Source organism: Coffea arabica, chromosome 10c (genome assembly GCF_036785885.1).
Source record: "Coffea arabica cultivar ET-39 chromosome 10c, Coffea Arabica ET-39 HiFi, whole genome shotgun sequence".
Lineage (NCBI taxonomy): Eukaryota > Viridiplantae > Streptophyta > Magnoliopsida > Gentianales > Rubiaceae > Coffea > Coffea arabica.
Genome location: NC_092329.1, coordinates 4,397,446 through 4,421,195, shown reverse-complemented (window position 1 = coordinate 4,421,195; position 23,750 = coordinate 4,397,446). Strand labels below are relative to the sequence as shown.

The following is a 23,750-nucleotide window of genomic DNA, read 5'->3' as shown; positions in this document are numbered from 1 at the left end:
GATATTAAAACAACAAACGTAAACACTAAGACAACAATATGTAAAAACACAATAATTCTTTTCAATTATTGAAATTGTGTTTAAATTTTAATTCCAATCATTGGAATTTAAATACATCGATTTCTCGCCATCAACTGCTCATTGCAATCAAGACTGTGATTACAGGGAACCCGAATCCATAAATTGAATACTCCCATATATTTAGTTATATTTGGAGATGCGTATTTTTTATGTATAGTACACTCCACCAAAAAGTTTATTCCTTTATTCCACTTTTACCCTTAATCATGTGTTAGTCAAAGTAAAAAACCATTAACAATCCAATCACATTTATCTTTATTTATGTGTCATTAATGAAGGATATAACGGAAATTTCAAAGTATAAAACAGTTAGAAATGTCAAACATGACAAATATTTTAGGACAGCTAAAAAGGAAAAGTATGATAACGAGACCGAGGGAGCATTAAATATTGAGAACGTCATACTTCGTAGTTGTGATATCCGCATCACAGTTGCATCATGCATGGCCATTTAGATGTTGTTTCGAACTCAGCATGTATTCATGTTTTCATCAACATGCCTTATTAGAGCTGCGAACAAGTACTGAACTAGCCAAAATTCCGGCCAAGCTCAAATGCATGAACTTTCACTGAATCAAGTTCAATTTAAGCTCGAATAGCTTAATTCCTGCAACTAAATTTGATGTTTTCGCTTCGTATCAAATTGAGCTTAAAGATGTTCAGTAGCACTAGTTATCAAACCAATTCTAGACCAACTCTTATCGAGTGTCAAATGTAAATGGAAAGAGCGAAATTGTCAAGGGACCGGCATGTTACAGACAATGTTTTCAGAACCGGACCGGATCGGCCGGTTCGACTTGTCTGACTGCGAACCGGCCATGCTACCGGTCCGGTCCAATGTCAAACCCGGATGGTAATGGAAACCCGCTACGAACTGCGTGAACCGGACGAACCGCTAAAACCCGTATGAACCGCGAATCGATGATTCTCAAATTTTCAAACAATATAACCTCAAATTCAAAATAATAGTAAGAATGGAGACTGCCAGATTCGAACTCGAGTCTCTGAGCGACTTGTCTGACTGCGAACCGGCCATGCTACCGGTCCGGTCCAATGTCAAACCCGGATGGTAATGGAAACCCGCTACGAACTGCGTGAACCGGACGAACCGCTAAAACCCGTATGAACCGCGAATCGATGATTCTCAAATTTTCAAACAATATAACCTCAAATTCAAAATAATAGTAAGAATGGAGACTGCCAGATTCGAACTCGAGTCTCTGAGCCAACAATAAGGTACGTTGCCACTACACCATAGCCCAAGGACAAGGTATTGTTGTGTAGAATTATACTTAACTAAAAAATAAAATCAGATTAAATAAAAAAACCCTAGCATTAAGAAAGTGCAGACGGCACATTTCATTTCAATTTCACTTCCTCCGTTTCTCACTCTCGGCTTATCCAGTTCGCATCTTGATTTTTTTTTTAAAATTTTTTCTTCATATTTCAAATACTCATATTTCTTTTTTTCATTTTTCTTACAAAATCTCATACTCTCATGGCTCTTTCTTTTTAATTTTCAACTCTCTCTCTCTCTCTCTCGCTATCCTCTTTTCTTTTATCACTCCCTTTTTAATCAAACCTCTTTATTTTTAATTTATTAATGTTTTCTTCCATCTTTTAATTTTGTTTTTGTCCATTAAATTGAAAAAAAGTTAAAAAAGAATTATTTTTCTTTAACCCAAATTATTTAATGTCACAACCACTCACTTTTATCTCATTTTTTGTTTCTTATTAAGTTTACATTTCTATTTTCGATTCTATTGACTTCCTTCGAACTCCAAAATTTATTTTTTAAATTGCAATATCTAAATTCCAAAGCGTAAATTAAAATTTAAGTTCACAATATCTAAATTCTCATAGACGTGAATTTTGCATAATTTCAAAATATTGTGATATTTTTTGGTTGGATTTAGATATAATTGAAATTGAAATGAAATTTATTTGTTTTAACTTATAATTTAAAATTTTTATTTTTAAAAATCCAAGTTATTAAAAAATAGTAAACTTTTTATCATATAAAGTATTAAATTAGTCCATTACATGTTTTATTTTGTGCATATATATATTTATATAAATTATTTTTTAAAAAATTTATTGAACCGGGGTTAAATCGGTCCGACCGGTTGAACTTCGACCCTTTCACTTCACCGGTTCAATTAACGGTCCGATTTTAAAAACATTGGTTACAGACAGGACGCGAGTGTCAGCAAACCAGAGAAAATGGGTGAAGAACTAGAATTACTTTCAGTAGCAGTCAAGGCAAAATGCTTTCAAGAAAATGTGTATCCCTCATGCCCTTTTACTGCTTAAAGTAAATAGATCATAGAACAATGATGTAAGAAGCAAGTCAAATAGAATACAATGAGATTTATACTTACGTCTTCTGTATACTTGTAGCACTTGGCCCGATCTGATTTGCATCCTAGGATATGGCCAAACCAGCAGCACCACCAAATTGAGGACACGATTACTGCAACACTGTGACACGGAATTCTTCAAAGTCGTCGTAGGGAGAGAGATGAATGATCGAGTTTCCTTCTTTCAGCCATCAAAAGCACAGGAGTCCAGAGACTAAGAATGACAACGATGTCTCACCGAATTGAATGAACAATAAATAAAGAGAGAAAAAAAGGGGAAAAAATTGTGGATCGTTGACCGACTAAATGGCCATCGGACCCCGACTCAATTCCCAAACATATTATCTCTCCTCCGTTCCAGGGTTGTCGATCTTGCCATCTCATATTCTCCTCTGTTTTCAAACTCGGACCGGACCGGCCGGTCGAACCGGTTGAACCGGGAACCGGCCAGGTAGCCGGTCCGAGTCACATTAGAAAACCGGAAATTTAAAACCCGGTCAAAGCCGGTCAAAAACCGGGTTTGACCGGGTTTGACCGGGAAAAAACCGGTTTTTCCGGTTCAACAGTATTTTTTTAAAAAAAAAATTCAAACTTTTTAATATTATGTTTTGACCCCCTAAATTGTTAAAACTTATTGATATACCTCAAATATTTGATACTTTATAAATATTGTCCTAAAATTTGATGTTATTTTTCAATTAAATTCATAATTTTAATTCTAAACTTGTTAATATTTATTAAATAATATAAATTGCTACTTGATTGTTCTAATTTCTTTGTATTTTCTTGTTAAATATATTTGAAACATCAAATATATATGAATATGCCTTTATTAATATCAATATATTATTAGATATTATATATATAACATTTTAATTTTAAAATAATTTTTATTTATGACGTCATCCGGTTCGACCCCTATCGACCCCCGGTCGAACCCATTGACCCCTGACCCCTGACCTCGGCCGAGTCGCTATCCGGTCCGGTTCTGAAAACATAGATATTCTCATGGTTCGGAGTGGAGTTGAAAAAGTCAAACCAGGAATAATTGCTAGCGTCATGACGATAAGGGAAATGGACTTTTGGTAAACGTGGCAATCATGTTGGTATTACTCTCCTACTCATCAGTACAACGACCCCAAGTTAATTTATATAAACTCGGATCCGTACGGATTAAGTGTTTATGAGGGTGTTTTAAAATAATTTGACGGTAACGGTGTCAGTCAGTGTGTATAAATTTTTTTTTTATTATACATGATTCGTTTGGAATTGGTATTTTTAAAGTCGTATTTTCAAATATTTATAGAATTCAAAATTTTTGTGAGTATTATTATAGAATTGTTAAAATTTTGCTGTCACCTGTCACCATCAGTGTCCAGCATCGCCAGCAGCCACCAATAGTGGTGGTGATGCGTGGAAAAAGAAAAAAGTTTATGATTTTAGATTTGTTTCTAGAGTTATTTTTTGAGTTTATTACAGTACATCTCACAAACAAAAACAGTTTGTGGGGAAAAAAAATAGCAAATCCCAACAGAGCCGCCATTTTCTCATTTTCCATCACCAAAAATTTGTTTATTGCTGTTTGTCCGTGAGAGATTATTGATGTGTATCTGGAATCTGCATGTATAAACATGCCCGTATCTGAAAAATGTTCGTTCTTCTGCGCCGACAAAATTGTTGACCAATAAAATCAGCGCACATCTAACCGCATAATCACATATTAATGTTCTATGGCTCGCTTTTAACAGCGGATCAATGTCCTAATGCAGCAAATGCACTCATCGCTCGAATTCCATTTTTTTCCTTTTCCGATTCTTGTGAAGGAACTTAGGTTGGTTTGGTAAAGAGAGAAATAAATGTTGCACTGTTTTATTTCCCGATTCAAAGAGAGTTTTGAGTCCTATAAAATGAAAAAGAATATAGGAATGACTTGAGATTCATTGTTTTTTTTTTTTTTTTGGGCTGGTCAGACGGAGGCCTAATAATAAAAACGATGATGGAAGGCTCCCATCCAGATTTGAATTGGACCAGAGAGTAACGTAATTCCTAGTTGCAAATTCAAACTCATTTTTATCAAAAGATCAGCATAAGCATTGCCTTCTCCCCAACAATGACATTATTGGACTTCAATTTCAGCACAAGTACTGAGAGGTCTTTTAGAGTCTTTTCTGCTGTCAGCTACACGTCGCAGTTGGGAATGGAAAAGACGTGAAAATAATGGGTGGGAAGATTTTTGAAAAAAAAAAAAAAAACATAAGGTCCAATGCTATCTTTGGTTGAACCAAGAATCTGGTGAATACCTGATTAATGAATCCATCAGCTGAGTGGGTCTAGAAGACGAAAGTGTTGCTCTTTTTAATCCACTTCGTTATGGGTGTGGATTGGAGCAAAGCCCAATTTGTAAAGCACCATGAAATTCGATAATGTGGAAACCGCTGTGAGCACGGTTCGAGTCCTCGGTAGGGCCGTTGTTTAGTTACAAAATTAGACCACAGCCACCTTCGGAGAAAAGATGCAAAATGGAATCCATTTGCGTTGACGTTTGACGTCGTTGCGTCCAACAGTTAAAAGCCAGTTATTGCTTTTATTGAAATTTTTATAGAAAAATGTATAATAATGATTCGAATATTCGATATATGTGAAATAAAAAAATAAATAAATAATATAAAAAAAGTGATTGAAAAAAATAATAATTCAAAATGGCCTTTACAAAAAAAATGTTTTACAATGAAATATTCTTGTTACCAAATTTATCTATGTCTTCGAATGTTCTGTTTTTTAAGAAGATAGACCTTTGAAAGTTATTTAAAATTCAATCTTGGAATTGTTTTGGGTTTTGATTATCAATATCAATATCAATTAGAAGGAAATAAAATCATAAGTGATAATAGTAGATTATTTTGTTTTAAACAGAACGCACAACCGCTTAATCACAATGATAAAGTACTCTTAACTAAATAAATACCACAACATTGATCTTTACTCCGGGGGATGAAGCAGCATGTTTGGAGTCATCGTCCCATTTTTGATTGGAACATAGCCTGTTAGCCGCCTCAAATTAGCCCTTTTCTTTTTAAACAAATCACACATGGAATGGATACTAGGCCAGAACCTTAATAACCTCTGAGTGGCGAGGAGCAAGGATGCTTCCACTTCTAAAACTCTACAAACGCTTGGTTAGTGTTTAAGTGGATGTTTTCCTCTCACAAAGAGGTTTGTGTGTTCGAATCTCACTGTTGACGTGAAAACTGTGTTGATGGACGATTCGTAAGAACTCGTGAAAGCGATTTATAATTTCGGAAACATGCTGTGACCCTTAGTGATACTCGTAATCGAAAGCAGCCGAACTTTTTGGTAAAAAAAAAAAAAATTAAATAAGTGGATGTTTTCCCCATACCTAATCCACTTGAATAAGGTGGTTATATCTTTTCCAAAATTTTAGTAATAAAAAATTTTTTATATCATTCACTTTTTGAATATCATATTGTTGAGTTAAAATTCCATTTTCAATAACTACTTTTGCGTTAAAAATCGTCGTTACAGGGTGAAAAAGAGTGTTTACAACTGTTAGCTTATAGTAACAGTTTTAAACATTAATTGACGGTACAGTTTCCTGCCTACTGGGGATCATAAAATTTTGCTCAGTTCGGTACTGATGAGTATATATGTTTTGGCATTGGAGCTTGCTAAGCTCCAAACCGGAGCAGATAAAATGAAGGCAAACGATAAACAGGACATCCAAAGCAACAAGAATAGAGAGAAGAATCCCAAATCCAGAAGGACGCGGCATTCACCAACACTATCGACCAGCCAACTCACGACACAAAGAAAGAACCGATGGAATCAGCAGATGGGCACACAAAGACAAAGGGGTTGTTGGGCAAAACCGAGGGGAAGACGTTAGCGCTTATGCAGGTTTGATGCAATCCAAGAAGTCAGAGTACACCTCACCGCGTCAACTGTCCACATCTACTCAGTGTTCACTTTTCCAGCTGGTACAGTACAGACGACAAAACATACACGTACTAGTTGAAAATTTCCAACCGTAGGAACAAGCTGATTGATATTTCTACATTAGTTCCACGCGGCGAATTTGTCAACCTTAGACCTCGTCTGCTTAAAATAAGTATCCTAAATAATAAAAAGGGATCATTTCAGAAACCTCTCTTGAGGTTCTCTAACAATTTTGAGAAGCTTCCTTTAGGTTTCAAAAATTACACTCACCTCCCTTGCTTTCACTATTTATGCTTCAAAATAGGCCTAATAGGCTACCAATTCCTTCAAATATCCTAAACTACTCTTTTGTCAAAAAGATAAAAAGGAAAAATAAGAAGAGCTTTGTTGATTGCCTTTCTTCCAACACCAAAGCCAATAAATTCTTTCTGTCAAAAATAAAAGTTTGGAAAAAATAATTCAACTATGATGATTGTCTTCTTCCAAGCAACGTCATCACAAAAGCCAAGCAAACACCCCAATCTAAATCAAAATAAATTCTAATAATTCTAGCACTTAAAACATTACAACCTAATTTATATCCAGTAACCCCAATCGCCTACACTTACTACACAAGTCAATTAAATTCGTCATTTGGTGCTAAATTGGATAAAACTTGGTCTCAAATTTTATCCAAAACTAACACTTTATCAACAATCAATAACATATCTCTTTTATCTTCCTCTTTTTGCAGCCTTCTTTATATATTTTTTTTCAACCACCCATTTCTAAAGCCCATCCATCTCTCAAATTCTTGACCTTTGACATCACTAAATTTTGTCACCCATAATCAATCAACATTGGATAAAATAAGTAGACATAGAAAAATCAAACCCATTACACTTAGAATTAGAAGGATAAAAAATGATGAATCTAATCATATTTGCAAAAAAAAAAGATGAGATTAAAGATAAAAAAAGAAGAAGAAGAAGGGAAGGGGGAGGAATAAATACGGGCAAGAGATGATAGATAGAATTTGGTCTTGAATTGGAGGAAAAATATTAGGTAGAAAGAAATGAATGGTAGGAATTTAGCAAAACAGGAAATGGAAGAGAGAGAGAGAGAGAGAGAGAGAGAATAAGTCAAATTTGATTTTTCTTGGAATTTCTGAAATTTTCCAAAAAAAAAAATGTCATTAAGTATCCTATATAAGGGGTAGTAGATCACTTTTGCAGCAATAGGAGTGGTATGTGTAATTTCAAAATATTAAGGGGAGCTTTTGTGAAATTGTTAGAAACCTTAGGGAGGTTTCTGACATTATCCCTAATAAAAAAAAAAGTCTTGAAGCAGAGTAAAACAATACTTGTGCTACTTACAATACTATTCTCTAATTTTCTTGAGCAATTAGGCGTATTGACTTAGTACACGCAATTGCGTGAGAAAGAGACTCAAAACGGTAAAACCCCACATTTGCTACTACTTCGAAAAGGTCAGCCAAGTGATCACAGCATTTCAATTGCATTAGTCACACGATTTTCAGCAATTATTCGAGCTTACTTGTAAACTAGTGGGAATACCCGTGCGTATACGCACGGTGCTAACATTATTGAAAAAAATAAAAATAAAAAGGTGAGCAAATAACGGTGAAAAAATTGTAGCAACAAAATTAAAATGTAATATCTGTTTAACAATAGCTTGAAATATGATAGAATGTGTATATTATTCAAGAACCGTCTTTTTTCGGAAGATGTACGAAATTAATAACATACGAAATTAGTGTATTTTTTTACATAATTTATGAATAGTACTATAAAAAATAAATGTATATTAAGAAATTCTACCTTCCTTTGTAATTCTCTGAGATAAGAAGCATCACAACCAAATACGAATCGTACATGTCTGTTTTATAGATTAAGATGCATGTTACCACTGGAATCTCTGATTTGTATGTTAATATTGTATCTGTTTGACAAATAAAATATTATATACAATACATAAAAATATATTGAAATTAAATATATATGAAATTAATTACCCAATAACAGTGTCAACCACGTTATTACAATGCATACACACTGTCTTTGAAAAATGACTTTTACATAGTTGTCCACAATTTTTGCATAGCTCGTAGAACATATTTTCTATGTTAATGCTCTAAATGTAAATAAGTATTTGAAAATATTTAACCTAATAAGAATGAAATAAGATATAGGTTATGATTATAAATTAAAAAAATTCGTTCAGTAATTAATTAAAATTGAGTAAGCTTACCGTAGGCATGATTGTATATTCAGATATCCATATTCTCTTTGAATTTGCTATCAACAGTGCTTGTGGTGTTGTGAAATTGCTTGATCTTAGCCACGTAACTAACTTGCGGACACATGTATTATTTTCAAACCTGTAATTTTTTGAAACATGTCAATAAAAGTACGAAACAATATTAATAGTTTGGTATAGTGTTACTGAGAAATTCACCAACTGTGCAGGTATCGAGTAAAATCTAAATTGTGATTAATATACAATTTGCTAGCTCCAATTGTACACAGTGATGGTCCTGCATAACATGGTTATGTTCGCTCAAAAGCTATTCAAATTATATAGAATATAACTAAAAGCAATTGATTTACCTCTGAAATTTCGTATGCAAATATCACATACTATTAAAATATTATTTTTTGTGGCAGACTGATATAACCGTTCTCCCATCATCATTTGCAAATTTATCCCACAATATGAATCGAGCTACTGTCAAACTATGTTAACAAAATTTTGATAAGTGCAAATCTAAATTCCCTAAAAATAAAAAGTTTTAAAAATGTCGAGATTTGTTAACTAACCTTTTGTCAACCAATAGTATCTCCCGACCAATTTTGCTATTAGTAGATATCTGATAGTATGGACCAACAGATATAACTAAACAAATTACATCTGTAATAAATAAAAAATTTTAATAATAGCAATTGATTTGCAGAAATATAATAAAAATGATATTAATTGTGAGGACGTACCTATCAATTGCAGATTGTTATCCATGTACTGTTCTATATGTCTCAATTTGACCAAATTGAACTTGAAACGGGGGATGGTTGCACAATCATCTAAAATCTTTACTATTTTTGTATCATTCTCAAATGACAACTGGAACTGCTGTGGTGCAATCCGGTACTTGGCATCTGCTGGGATTACATGTATATTCTGAAACAAAATTGGTGGGACATGATAAGTCACTTAGCTCTCTGCTAAAAACCCCATCTGCAATACATATAGATATAGATTTTATAAAGATATTACTTGTCAACTGTAAGAAAAATACAGTGATTTGCTCTGTTCTCGGAGGTAGTTAGCTAAGCTTAGTTGATCAATATAGACAATAATTAATGGGTTTGTTTGGATAGAGTATTATTTGAAATATTATTTAGAATAATAAATGTAGTACTTTTTGTGATGTGATGTATGCGAGATAAAAAGGTAATTGAGAATATAAAAAGGTGGGTTGAAAAATGTGTTTATGATTTAAGTGAAATATTATTTGAGATATTTGTGCTATCCAAAAATTATAATTAGTAACATGAATTAAAAGAAATGTCAAACAATGGGTCACTGATTGAACTAGACATTCTTTTGTGTACGAGTCAAAGCAAACTCCCATCATGATAAGGAGGAAAGTTGCTATACTTTTCCTCCCTTTCCTTATTTAATTTTTACTTAGCAAGTTAAAAAATAAATAAAAAAAAACACCAAAGAAGTACAAATACAAAGGGAGGAAGACTGAAATCCCGTGAATGTCTTCAATCCCCAACTCAAAGGACCAAATCTTTTGATATTGCATGGAAATGGGATTTTCGAATCAAAAGTAAAAAGAAAAAAAAAAAAACGAACAAGACTTCAACTTCCAGCATTGACAAATTAGTAGTATTAAGTGTCGTGGATTTCGTGCAGAATTAGATCATGCGATGACTCTCACGTTTTCTTCAAAGTTCAATGCCGCACCAAAGCCACCATTGCCAGCTTCCCTCCACCGCCAAATATTTTTGTTCCGTCTCCATCATCACTAGTAATAAACCTTCCTTACTTAGCTTACTAGTCTTGTACTACTAGCAGTTCATTAATGCTTGTTTCATAAGATGAAGACAACGTTATTTTCCAATTATACAGATAGCAATTGTCATAGCAATTCTCAATAATTCAAATGATCAAATGCTTCCTAAATGGGCTGCATTTTCACCTTCCTCTGCAACTTCTTCAGCTTCCACTTCCCCTTCTGATTCACCCCTGAAAGGTAATTCCAAGAGAAAGCTAATTAGGCAGCCTAAATTGAGGCACGTTGGGGATGATGAGCTTGGTGTGTGGCAAGTTAAGTCCTTGCCGGCCTCCCCGGAAAAGGGTTCTGGGTCCAGTTGGTTCAGGTCACGTCACCACTGGTCAAGATCTGCCGTGCCTCAGCCCCTGCCTCTTCCAGAATTGTCTTCCACTCGAAGAAGTAGTAGAAGTTGCGATAATTTGCCTTTACCAAGAGAAGGGCCAAGCTGCAGGGGGGAATTAGATCCCTCCTCAAGCCCTGCAATTACAGGGTGAGAGTCTTCCTTTGCCTTTCTCCTCAAATTAGGAATTTTATCTGATTTTATGAAACTGATCAAATTGTAAATTAGTCGAGGCAGAAAATCTAATCTGTGAATTTATAGGAACTAGTCTCTAATAGGTACTTGCTTTTTCAGGCTCGAAAAGGGGAGTTGTTTCTACTAAAGTGGATGGGGGAAATATGAGAACTGGAGAAATCCCTAGATTGGCCAGTTATATGTGTGTTATACCAGAACAAAATAATCTAAAATGTCGGATGAAAAGCTGAAAAAAAGGTTACCAGTTTTCCAAGTTTGGACCTTTCTTTGATTTAAGTATCTTGCACATTTGGCAAAGGTAGTTGAGTGTTTGAAACTGTGATGTTTCTGTTATAACATCTACTTTGTACTTGTATGTCTGTGTGCGTTTGCATGTTTTTTGGGTTTAATGTAGAATAAGATTTTGTATCCTCTTAATATTAGTGGGATCAATGTTGAATTTAATTCTAGTTTCTGTATCCGTGATATATTGCAGCAATTCCTTTCAAGGAATATTGGGGAAAAGTAGTGATGATCTGGTCAGGAGATCTTCTAAATCTCCAACTTACCGTCGCAGGGGATTCTTCAATGGCCTTAATGTTGAGGGGGTTCGACGTGACTTTAGGGTTAATATTCCTGCAAGGAGTGCTCCCAGTAGTGGTTTTTCAAGTCCAGCTCTTAGCCCAAGATTCAGTACGGTGGATTTCCATTACCCATTTCGAGCTTCATCTGCTTTAGAAACTTCACCTCAGGACAGGGTCACTGGTTCTCCCCCACCATTGTTGCCCACAAAACTTCCATGTAGCCCTGATCATTCACCGGTTCGAAGCCCAACATCACAAAATCCTTGCATGAATGTCAGGAAAAACAATGGTGCTGCGTTGCATTCATATCATAAATCTCACTCAGAGACATGGCTCGATGGTAACAATGCCAATGTCCACCCATTGCCTCTTCCACCAGGAGTTTTAAGGCCATCGCAATCATCCCTAACCCATCAAAACGTGGACAAATCAGATGTATCACCAGTTATAGCACAATGGAAAAAAGGAAAACTCATAGGACGTGGTACATATGGAAGTGTTTATGTTGCAACGAACTGGTAGGTTGCCAATCTGATGTTTCTTCCTGTTTCTGCTGATACAGGAACATAAGATTTGGTTTTATTTTATGGCAGTAAAACTGGAGCTCTGTGCGCCATGAAAGAGGTTGATCTTGTTCCTGACGATTCTAAAGCTCAAGAATGCATAAAGCAGTTAGAGCAGGTAGTTTTTGTTTTACACAATTATGTTACTGATGTTTTGTGCTTACTTTAAAAATGGAGAAAAGCTCTATAAATGTCAATCTCTTGGTGAGTTTGTTTCTCTGTAATATCAGTTTTGGCCATCAACTGATATTCTAAGAAAATCTTTCACCCTTTGTAGTCAGTTTATGTGGTTTGACATTTATGTGGATTTAAGATGTACTGCTTTTAGATTTGTTTTCTGTTACTATTACCGTCTTATCTATTTTCCCTGCTGCAATTGCAATGACTTTGGAAGCTTGTTAACAGTGTGGAGAAACTTGAACTTCTTGACTGTAATGCAAGGTCTTAAAGATGATACTAGGGTCATATGCTACTCGAGCAGTGCTACATCTCTAAATAGTGGAACTCTTAGTCTATCGTATTTGAAAAGCTGCAAATTCAGTAAAACGGACCAGAGAAGAGAACCATATGTTTAACTAATTGCATATATACATTGCTTTCTCTCCGTATTATTTATCAGGCAAAAAATAATTTTCAATGTGCTTTCTTTTGTTCAGGAGATCAAAGTTCTTCGTCAATTTAAGCATCCAAATATTGTACAGTATTATGGCAGTGGAACCGTAAGTAACTCTCTGCTTTGTACTAGTCTATTCAGCCATGTTTTCCCTTGGAGAAGTACAAGCACACTGAAGTGTTAAATGCTACTTTGTGTAGATTGAAGATCGCTTTTGCATATATTTGGAGTATGTTCATCCAGGATCAATAAATAAGTATGTTCGTGACCACTGTGGAGCTATGACAGAGAGTATAGTTCGCAATTTTACTCGTCACATCGTCTCAGGATTGGCTTACTTACACAGTAAGAAGACAATACACAGGTAAACCACATTGTTTATGAGGTTGGTTGAGTACACTCCATTCTCATAATCTCTCTTAACCATATTATGGTTCGTGAAATATCTTCTTTAAATCTACTTTACAAAGAGAAAAGTATTATAAATTGAATTGCAGTTGGCAATAAAGTGTGAGGCATGTTTTGAACCTCTAATTGTTCAGCGAAAGAACATCTTTGAAAGGCCTGATTAATATATTGATGCTATATTAAATAGTTTCTTAAATGTTGATGATTTGTGGTTCTCCTACATAGGGACATTAAAGGGGCAAATTTGCTAGTAGATGCAAATGGAGTTGTCAAGCTTGCAGACTTCGGTTTGGCAAAACATGTGAGTTCCTCAAGTTTTTACTACAAGTTTAATCTTGTTAAATACATTTTGAACTCCATGCATTAGAATTTTGCAAATTGGGTGAAGCTTTCTGTCTCGCTTTTATTCATGAGTTCAACACTTTCAGCAGTTATTGTTGCCTATGTACGCCTTCTCATAATCTGAGATTCTACAAGACAGCGCACTGCATAGCGTAGAAAACTCTCTCACTGGGTTAACAACTTTTCTAATCTGGATAATAAGTGTCTGAATAGAAGCAACTCCTCCATTTTCCACATATAACTAACTAGAATAGCTTACAAAAATTTAGGAAGTGGACATTTCCTTTTTGATGTGATTTTGAGACAACATTCTGACTCGTTTCACCAATTAATTCATTTGAAATGTACGGAATTTACTGCTAAGAGAATCAGTATTTTGTTCTTTCTTCCTTTGCTCAAATTTTGCGTGGTAAGATTATTGTCTATTCAGCTTACAGGACATGCCACTGATCTTTCTTTGAAAGGAAGTCCTCATTGGATGGCTCCAGAGGTACAAATTACATGCAGCACTCATTTATCATTACCAAGCTGATTGTAGCTGCTTAAACTCCAATGCTTTTCCTTCTTTTATAGGTCTTGCAGGCTGCTATGCGAAAAGATACCAATTCAGAGCTTGCCTATGGGGTTGATATATGGAGCTTGGGTTGTACAGTAATTGAAATGTTAACAGCAAAACCTCCATGGAGTGAATTTAATGGGGTAGGCTTATGACTCAGCTTTAGCTAGTGCTTTTCTGGAGAAAATTTTCTTTCTTGATTTATAAAACTTGATCCTGGCAAGGAAACTGTTGAGTCCTCATGATCTCTAAAATTAGTTAGTGACAAACCAAAAAAAAAAAAAAAAAAATCAAGTGCGAAAATATCTCTGTTTTAGTTGCCATTGTTTAGTTCATAGACTCGGAAAGTATTTTAATTGTTAACAAATAACACTCCCAGCTTATCATTTTCTGAGTACACGCCTAGAATTATATCAAGCTGATTAGTCTATTAGGGGAGATCGACGAAATAATTGAGTAACCATCAGTGTTTTTATCTCCTTTCAGCATTAGATTGTTCCAAAGAGCGATTCCTGACAAGTCATGTCATTGTACTTAATATTAGGTGCAAGCTATGTTCAATGTGTTGAACAGATCGCCACATATACCTGAGACCTTATCTCCAGAAGGGAAGGATTTCCTTCAACGGTGCTTTCAGCGTCGGCCTGAAGATCGGCCATCAGCTGCTGTGTTGCTTGGGCATGCTTTCTTAAGAAATTCATGTGATCAAAATGTAGCAAGCTGCTTGGAAGAATTTTCTGGAGTGACATTATCTGTAATGTTCTCATCCTTTCCCTTTATAAAACTTTGATTAGTCCTACCACACTTCTTCTAGTATATAGTCTGTGCAATTGCTGTCGAGCTTGAAACTATTACGTTATGTTTCATAAATGCATGTGTTTTCCTAAATTGTAATGTACACGAGTTGGTACTAATTCATGGTCTGTTACAGGATAAGCCACAAAACCCAAAAGATTCCATAGAGCGTACCAAGAATTTGATGTCAGATCTGCCAAGCCTATCTGTTAAGAATAGGGAAGTGCCCCACAACAGGTAATATTTTCCTTCTACCCACCCCACTGCTGTTTGGTGGTTGAATTTGCTGAAATACTAGGGAACAGTGGGCAAATGTATTACGACCGGCTTAGTAACTGGAGAACTCGTCTATTGTTCCAGCGAATGCCTGCAATCTTCTCCTCAAGTCTCAGATTTTGGATTCGCTTCCCGTCAGTCTCCTTGTTCAACCCTTGATGTCTCTTCACCGGAGCTCAACACTACTTCACGAAATATTAGCCCTCCTAACATTTGCAACAGTTTACCAGTGGGTACGGGGATTAATAAGAGGCCTTTTGACAACATTTATGTTTTTGGGTTCTCTGTCGATCGTAAAAAAGTTACAAAACAGTGTTTTGGAAAACATGAAGGAGGGAAAACCCCACGCTGGCAGGTTTGAGACAATAGATTATGAAGGAAATTGAAATTTCATGCAAGGCCTTAGGGTAGCTAGCCTTGCACAGGAGTTGGCAAGTAGCTGGGTCAAGTTAAAAGCATAAGGGGCAGTCGTGCAGCAGAATTTCAGTGTCCACAAGGCATGATATAGTCTCCAATAGTTCAATCATGGATGGCTTTATTAAGCTGAGCCACTTCTGAGTTCTGAATTGGAACTGTGGCCAGTCGCACCCTGCATAATGATACAGCCTGTGCAGAAGTTGTTGTATGACTTTCTAACGGAAGACTATCACTCCAAGCAAGTAGAGAGTGATGTATTCCATTATTGATGTTAGCATAGCAGCACTCAATTCAGTATAGTCTGTAAATATATGCTAAAAAGTTCAATGTTGTCTTGAATTCTTGTGGAAATTGTTCTTTATTTTCTCTCATTTTCCAATTTAGGGAACTCCATGATCCTTCTTTCTTCTTTTGTACTGCTTGCTTACATTTCGAAACTGACGAGGATACTTTCTGGTGCTCAGTTACCAAGCCACTCTTTATAGTCTATAGTTCTAGTTGTCCTCCAATCCTAGTTGCCATTGTAGCGTCTATCCTGGAATTTGTCCACCATAGATACACATCATTCAAAAAAGGAATACAATGATGAGCAAAACAAGTTTTGCAGAACAATATGAATCCCACTTGACATCGTTTCAAGGAAAAGTTACTAATTAAAAAAAAAATAGTAAGATATTTTGTTTAAATGAAAAACAAATTCCCAATTTGAATGCAAGATCACTTTTAACTTTTGAAAGTATAAACAAAAAAAAAAAAGAAGCATAATAGGGTTATAGACTATCAACCCATAAAATACCAAGCAAATTAAAATCTAGTCGGACAATTTTCTTTTTTATATTTTCTTTCTTGAACTTATTGAGTATACAGGTACTCTGTTGATTTTTTTATTCAGGAAACATTATAGAAAAAAGAAATAGGAAGAATAGCAATTTATAAGTAATTTTCAGAAAATTTGTAAATGGTACGAGTTATTCTTCATAAACGGTGAAAAAATTTATTTTATAGAAAAAAATTACGAATATCCTTGATGTACGTATTAGCACTTGTATATGCACATACATCATAAATGAATATTTTTTAAAAGTGTAAGTGAGAGAGTTCGAATCCGAAACATCTCACTTATATTTCCTCTTTCTCGCATAGATGAACATTTGAATATACATATGTGTACATCTCTCAATTTTCAATGTGCATGCATTTATCAAAGTGTACATTTTTATTCATTAAGGTACACATTACAATTAAATAAATAATATGCCCCTTGTTACGAGAATAATTTAATCATTTAACAGTAAACTTATGATCTTTTTTAATCCATGATTAGTAACCAGACCCCGTTCAAAAATTTCTCAAAAATTACACCATACTTCTGAATTTCATTTCTCCTTAATTCCTTTTACCAAAATTTTCCAATTATTTATTCCAGTATTAAGTGCAATCAAATTGTTCAATATAAAAACCAAAAACCAAAAAGAAAATTCCAGCATACGTATGAATTTCAATTTTTCCTTTTGTCTTTTACCAAAATTTTCCAATTATTTGTTCACTATTAAGTGCGGTCAAGTTGTTCAATATAAAAACAAAAAACAAAAATTTTTTTTTGAGATGAAAAAGGTTAAAATTAAACTGACGACTATTTGGGCAATTTGCCCCGCCATTTCATTTATTTCTTCCTTGCCCTTTCCGGCCATTACCTCCAACTCCGGCCCCTCTTCGAAAAAAAACATCCTTTCTGCCCTTGCATCATTATTATTCGACAGCCCAGCAGCCCACAAAGCAGGACAGATTATCCTAAAATCAGCCCTTTTTGTTTTTCTGGCAGCATTTTCGTCTAGTCAGGAAGACGGGTATGTAAAATTCTTCTCCAAAATGGGAAGAAGAAACTCCGCCATTCCTCGCTTTTGTTGGTATTATAGCTGATAGATAGATTGATTTAATTGATCGAACCAGAATGGAAGTTCCAGCAAGTTTAATCAGTAAAGTTCACAGTTCTTTCTCTGATGGCTTACATTTTGCAGCCCCGTTGCCTTCTTTAAGTACTAGTGAAATTGAATTGGTATGTTCAACTATTTCTTCCTAAATTTTTTTCTTTTTTAAACATGGTTTATGAAGTGACCACAAGTTTTTGTAGAGTTGAAGTTTTGAATGTAGCCTTTTTCCATTTGGTTTTAGGTGAAAGGAGCGTTGCATATATGCCAAGGTTTCTCAAGTGATTTGTTTTATTGGGACCATATTGGGCAGTCTTTTCGAGTTAAAACTGGGATTTATGTATCCCATCTCACGCGGACGAGTCTTTACGGCATTCTTGATCAGTTCACCTATGCCGCTACTTGTTTAAAACTGGTGGAAATCCTTGTGAATAAGATTCACAAATCAGCTCGATCACCTCCACCTACTTTGCGAGCATTTGCTTGCTCTGTTTCTGCCTGGCTTAAAGTATGTTTTTTTATACTATGTTAAAAGTTACTGCCTTTTGTTTTTTTTTCATGCTTATGATTGCTGGTTTCAAGACAAATGTTTCAATACCTGTTTGTTTGCTTCTGATTCTTTGGGTGTAGAAATTGCGAGATGTTGCTTTGAGAGAGGAAGAAAACATAAGTACCGGTGATGGTAAAATGATTGCAACCCTCTTGGGACTGTCGAGCTCTTTATCAAGGTGTGAATACCACTGAGAGATTTTGTTGGATTAAGGAAATACATGGTTTCCCTAGTTGGTTGTCTTCGAGCAAATAAACCTCTCATCTCAAGAATCTTCCGTCTTCGTTGAAAAGATCACAGTTTCATCACGTCTCTTGCAAATTTAATTAGCAAAAACACCTGGTTTTTATATTGTTGTAGGACTTGATTCTTGCTTTCTTACTTTTCCCTTCCATACTTTACTCTGTTGAGAGCACTGCAGTTGTTTTTGCTTTGTGGAACTTCTGTGTGGCCAGTGTTTTGTACTATACGTACTTCTGTCAACTAGATAGAAGCACAACTAGATGGACACACTTTTTATATTGCCCTTTGTTGTCTAGTGCATTGATATTAGCAGCTTGGTTCTCTTTCTGGAGATTTCATTTTGTAATAGCTCCTGATTGTGTTTGTCTTTTGTAGTCTGTGCTCAGGAGCTGAGTATCTGTTGCAAATTGTGCATGAAGCTGTTCCAGGAGCCTATTTTGAACCCAATTCTTATATAGCAGCAGCAGATGTTGCTGTTTACATTCTTAATCAGCTATACAGAAAACTTGATGAAGTTTGTCTTGTGCAAGGGGGTGAGGTTGTGAAGCTATGTTGGTCGTGTCAAAGAGTTTCTGTACCCAGTTTCTGTGCATGCCTTGATTAAGCTTTGCTGATCCAAATAATGCTCTTTCAGGAGGATGCTTATCGGATGTTACTTTACATATTTACTGGGAGTCTACTGCCTTATGTTGAGGGTCTTGATTCTTGGCTTTTTGAAGGGACTCTCGATGACCCTTTTGAGGAGGTAATACTTCATGAAAGTTGTATTGCGTATCTCTTGGTTGGAGCATGCTGTTGCGAAAATGGTCAAGTTATGATACTTGTTTGGTGCTTGTTTTTCACAATTAATGACTCAATACTCAAAACTTGATTTGCCTATTGTATTGTGACCTTCTTTGAATCAGTTTGAACTGTATTCAATTTTGTGATAAGGATAAATGAGCAGTCAAAGAGTCAGCAAATCTGTGTAGGTAGCCCTGCAACATTTCTCTTGGGCAAAACACGACTTTCATAATTTCTTTATAAAGCAGGCATTTTGACTCAGTCTCCACTGTATACTTGTGTATTTGGTCATAATCTGCCTTTTTTGATCATTCTGTTTTTGCCAGATGTTCTTTTATGCTAACAAAGGAATTGCAATTGATGAGACTGAGTTTTGGGAGAAGAGCTATCTGCTAAGGACAGCAAAAATTAAAAACCTGGAGATCGGTTCCTCATCTGATGTTTTACTAAAAGACAAAAAAGATATTACTGGAAGAGAGTCGATTTCTACGAGAGAAAAAGAGGGGGGGGAGATAGAACATCATGTTTGTCCTTTGTTCATTAAGGACATGGGTAAGGCAATTGTTTCTGCTGGGAAGTCCTTGCAGCTTATACGACATGCACCTTTGCCATCACTTTCAGATGTACCTGGCGATAACCATGAGATTAGGCGGTGTATAGCTGGTTTGACTTTATCAGAGGTCTTTTGCGTGTCATTGGCGGCACTGATTGGTCATAGTGATCACATATCTGAATATGTTTGGCATGATAATTTGATTGTTTCTTCATTTGAATCTCCTGTGGGAAAGGAGAAAGAAGAGAGAAATGGCGAGATTTTACCATTTATATCATCAGATAAGGTCTGGTATAAAATCTTGGCCAATGTATTGGGGCAGAAAAGAGAGATTGTTTCAGAATCTACACATATAGATACTGATGTCTTTAGCTTACAGAAAGAAAAACTAGGTCCTGATGGAGTTGATGATGTTCCTTGTGTTGGAACATATTGTCCTCAAAATCCTGCTATAACTGTTTGTCAGAGATTTCTTTACGGGAATAAGGATGCTCAGAGTGCATTAAGTTTGTCTAGAAATTTGTATCTTCCTCCTTTAGATGATAAGGAATTAAGAAAGGCTGTATTTTACAAAAATAGTGGATCTTGTTCTGAGGAAAAAAGCACAGATTTTACTTTTGGCTTTTGGTTTGATGAATCTGAATATGTTCGTAGACAGGAAGAAACAAAAATGTTAGAGATGCTATTTCCATTTATGACTTTGCTTCCATCTTTTCAGGTATAGCTATTTTGTTATTACTATGTTTGTCACAGTAGTTTTTAGAACATTTGAAATCTGAGCAATTCTTTCTGTGGCGGAACAGGAGGACCTTCACATTTCAGAGTTTTTGCCATTTGAGAAAAATAGTACCCTTCCATCAAGAATTCTAAGTTGGATGCAGAGTGCTGAACCAAAGGTTACCCCACTTCCTGTTGTTATTCTACAGGAATGCCTTATTGCCTACATCAAGAAACAGGTGGACTGCACAATTATTTTTGGTTTTCGGTGTCTTATTTGTTGCCTACATTCTTAAGGCTGAATTATATTTAGAAGTTATTTTCATTAATCTACAGGCAGATTATATTGGTAGGATTATATTGTCAAAGCTACTATATGACTGGAGATTGCTGGATGAGCTAGAAGTATTACGCGCCATATATTTGTTAGGTTCAGGTATTCTAGGATATTGGTCAAGCGGATACTTCTAGCAATCTTGGGTGTTATCAGAAAATACCATTCATTCATTGAAAGTTTGAAACCTTTTTATTACAGGGGATCTTCTGCAACATTTTTTGGTAGTGATTTTTAACAAGTTAGATAAAGGAGAATCGTTAGATGATGATTTTGAGTTGAACACCATATTGCAGGTGCACATGCTGAACCTTTAACCATATTTGTACTATTGTGCTGTACTATCCTGATTTTACATTTCTTCCTTCCCATGAATGATCTATATTTGTCATGCTATAATGTTCATTGGAAGCCTGTTCTCTTTTTCTAAACGAGGGAAACTGGTTAGTTGTCTCTTTTTTTGTTGGTGCATTTTTCTTCAAATTATCTTCACAGGTAGGTGTTTTAATACTACTTAACCGATAATGGGACTAGCAAGTGACCGTGTTTGCTTGGTGAGGGTGAATATACATTTAGTGCCTCAATAATGACCATGCTTATGTTTACTTCAGGAATCTATTAGAAACTCTGCTGATGGCTCACTTCTGAGCACACCTGATTCATTGGTTGTGTCCATCACAAAAAACTCTGATTTAAGTGAGGATGAACAACATGGTGCATCTATCCAAATCTCAACTCCTCGCAAAAGTCGACTACAGACCATGGGAATTGATGTCCTTCAGTCACTAAATTTTACATACAAGGTAGGCAGTATGATTTATATGCATGCTTCTGCTTTCAAGAGGTGCCTGCTGTTTACGAGCTGTCAAGCACTTCTACTTCATTTACCTTGAATAATACCTTGTTGATGAACATCTTAAGTGCACATGTTTCTTGAATATACAGGTCTCCTGGCCACTTGAACTTCTAGCTAATGTAGAGGCACTAAAGAAGTATAACCAGGTACCTAATTGGCTTCATATGGACAAATTGTAATTAGTCTTGCACGGTAATTCTTCTGAACATATGGTACAGGTCATGATTTTCCTGTTAAAGGTCAAGCGTGCAAAATTTGTTCTTGATAAGGCTCGGAGGTGGATGTGGAAGGTTCCTGATTTTTTACTCTCTTTTGCTTTCATCATGTTGCAGCAGTGAAATTTTGTATTGCTAAACAAAAATTTCATGGCTTATGAAGGGTATTCTTTAGATCACTGATTCGATACTTTGCCTCTCTCAGGATAGAAGCACTGCTACAACTACTCGCAAACGCCATTGGTTATTGGAGCAAAAATTACTGCATTTTGTCAATGCCTTTCACCAGTATGTGATGGACAGGGTAATGTATTTTACCGCCTTGCTTAGTACGTTAACAACTTTTAGGGTTTGGTTCTTGTATTACTTGCATATAAAGATGGACAGGGCTTTCATATTTGTAGGTGGTTATGTGATAGAGGGTTCTTAGACTAATTTTTTTTCAAATAAATTAGAACAAGCTAATCTAAACTTGCTTGCCTCTTTTGCGTGTATAAAATTTAACTACCAAAGATATATTCTCTAAGAAGATTCACTTGAATTTTGGATGATCTTCATTCAAATTAAATTGTGTAAATGCAGCTAGGTTTATTTGGCAATACAAGTACGCTACATGCAAGGTTGAGAGTATCAATGCATATCTTCTTTGAAGAGAAATTTTGGTTTCTTGCACTTCTTACACGAAGGCTGTGTGCAGGTATATCACAGTGCATGGCGTGAACTCTGTGAAGGTGTTGCAGCAGCTGGGTCTTTGGATGAAGTCATTGAAGTGCATGAATCCTATCTTTTGTCAATTCAGAGACAGTGCTTTGTTGTTCCTGACAAGCTGGTCCATAACTGCCTCCAATAACTTTGCTTTTGCCTACCCTTATTTTCGCTTTCTATTGGACGTTTTGTTAAGAAACTAATAAGATAAATTGTGTTAACATTTTTGATGATTATTGTTTCATTACTAGTGGGCATTGATAGCCAGCCGAATCAACAATATCCTTGGACTTGCTTTGGACTTCTACTCCATACAGCAGACTCTAAGCAGTGGTGGAGCAGTGTCTGCCATAAAGACAAGATGCGAAATGGAAGTAGATCGGATAGAGAGACAGTTCGATGAATGCATAGCTTTCCTTCTCAGGGTATTCCTTCTCTATCCTTTTGTTGGTTTTGATGCATATGCTAAGAAAATTTATGTCCATGCGCTAGTGGATTGAAGTGTAAATCCACTGTTGTGTAGTAGCATGGATAATGGAAAAACTGCGGTTAATCTTGGTTATAGTTTTGATATTCTCCAGCTTAGGAGAAAAGGATTTCATCATCTTTATCACTATGTTGCAGATTCTATCTTTCAAGCTGAACGTGGGGCAGTTTCCTCATTTGGCAGATTTGGTTACGAGAATTAATTACAATTATTTCTACATGTCTGATAGTGGAAGCCTGATGACAACTTCGGGCTCGGATGTTATTACTTCAAGATAGGGTCGTCCAAGTCAAGATGGACTGTGTTATTGCTCTGTGTGGTATAAAATCAACAGAAAAACAAAAAATTGATGTCTTTCAGCATGGTGTGATAGTTGAATGAGGAATTTAGGTGTGGCTAATTTCTTGATCTCTGCATCCTGATAAGCTCCTAATGCAGAAGCTGCAAGTTGATAAATTGAAGTTGGGTTGCTTTGCTTACCGCATCTTGAAGCGCTTGAGATTGGAGGATCATGTATTTAAGACAGCACGCATACTTTGTTTGAAGGAAGATAGCAGGTATACTTGTTTGATAGATTTTTAATGTCGTAGATTGGCTTCCCTAGTTGATTGAACAAATATTTATCATCGTTTCAGGACTTCTGCATTCTCCTACTGCTGATGATATTACTATTAGAGATGAAAATATCATTTGTTTAGCCGGTTGGTTGTTGTGATTACAATTTATATGCTGTCATACGTGTGATGTTTCGTAAGTGCAGCGTGGCAGTCAATTTACAGATTGGTTTTAACAGTAATTTTTCCACAATTATATCAATGCATGTTGCAATTTTGTTGGCTATAGATTTGAGCGT

General features: G+C 35.6%; 2 protein-coding genes across 8 annotated transcripts; both read left to right on the top strand.

Moving 5' to 3' along the window:
- The first annotated feature begins 10,213 nt into the window (after window positions 1-10,213).
- On the top strand, window positions 10,214-15,935 carry LOC113714782 (mitogen-activated protein kinase kinase kinase 5). Of its 3 annotated transcripts, XM_027238853.2 has the most exons (12): window positions 10,217-10,431; window positions 10,533-10,948; window positions 11,469-12,074; window positions 12,150-12,237; window positions 12,776-12,838; window positions 12,933-13,096; window positions 13,366-13,441; window positions 13,913-13,972; window positions 14,056-14,181; window positions 14,583-14,792; window positions 14,970-15,070; window positions 15,194-15,935. In XM_027238853.2, the coding sequence occupies exons 2-12, from the start codon at window positions 10,575-10,577 to the stop codon at window positions 15,468-15,470; spliced, it is 2,145 nt and encodes a 714-aa protein (XP_027094654.2). In that variant the 5' UTR covers window positions 10,217-10,431; window positions 10,533-10,574; the 3' UTR covers window positions 15,471-15,935. The 3 variants fall into 3 exon arrangements, with proteins under 3 accessions (XP_071925369.1, XP_027094654.2, XP_071925370.1); XM_072069269.1 differs by lacking the exons at window positions 10,217-10,431; window positions 10,533-10,948 and adding an exon at window positions 11,089-11,230; XM_072069268.1 differs by lacking the exon at window positions 13,913-13,972 and having other exon boundaries at window positions 10,214-10,948.
- A 1,253-nt stretch (window positions 15,936-17,188) lies between these two features.
- On the top strand, window positions 17,189-23,739 carry LOC113714458 (uncharacterized). Of its 5 annotated transcripts, XR_003453715.2 has the most exons (17): window positions 17,191-17,582; window positions 17,699-17,962; window positions 18,085-18,182; window positions 18,623-18,785; window positions 18,882-18,992; window positions 19,357-20,301; window positions 20,387-20,539; window positions 20,637-20,736; window positions 20,836-20,930; window positions 21,246-21,437; window positions 21,580-21,636; window positions 21,709-21,780; window positions 21,911-22,009; window positions 22,403-22,534; window positions 22,662-22,835; window positions 23,035-23,454; window positions 23,533-23,739. XR_003453715.2 is itself a non-coding variant. In XM_072069167.1 (16 exons), the coding sequence occupies exons 1-16, from the start codon at window positions 17,478-17,480 to the stop codon at window positions 22,669-22,671; spliced, it is 2,634 nt and encodes an 877-aa protein (XP_071925268.1). In that variant the 5' UTR covers window positions 17,189-17,477; the 3' UTR covers window positions 22,672-22,779. The 5 variants fall into 5 exon arrangements, 4 of the variants coding, with proteins under 4 accessions (XP_071925268.1, XP_071925267.1, XP_027094095.1 ...); XM_072069167.1 differs by lacking the exons at window positions 23,035-23,454; window positions 23,533-23,739 and adding an exon at window positions 22,288-22,325 and having other exon boundaries at window positions 17,189-17,582; window positions 22,662-22,779; XM_027238294.2 differs by having other exon boundaries at window positions 23,035-23,739.
- Window positions 23,740-23,750: the final 11 nt, after the last annotated feature.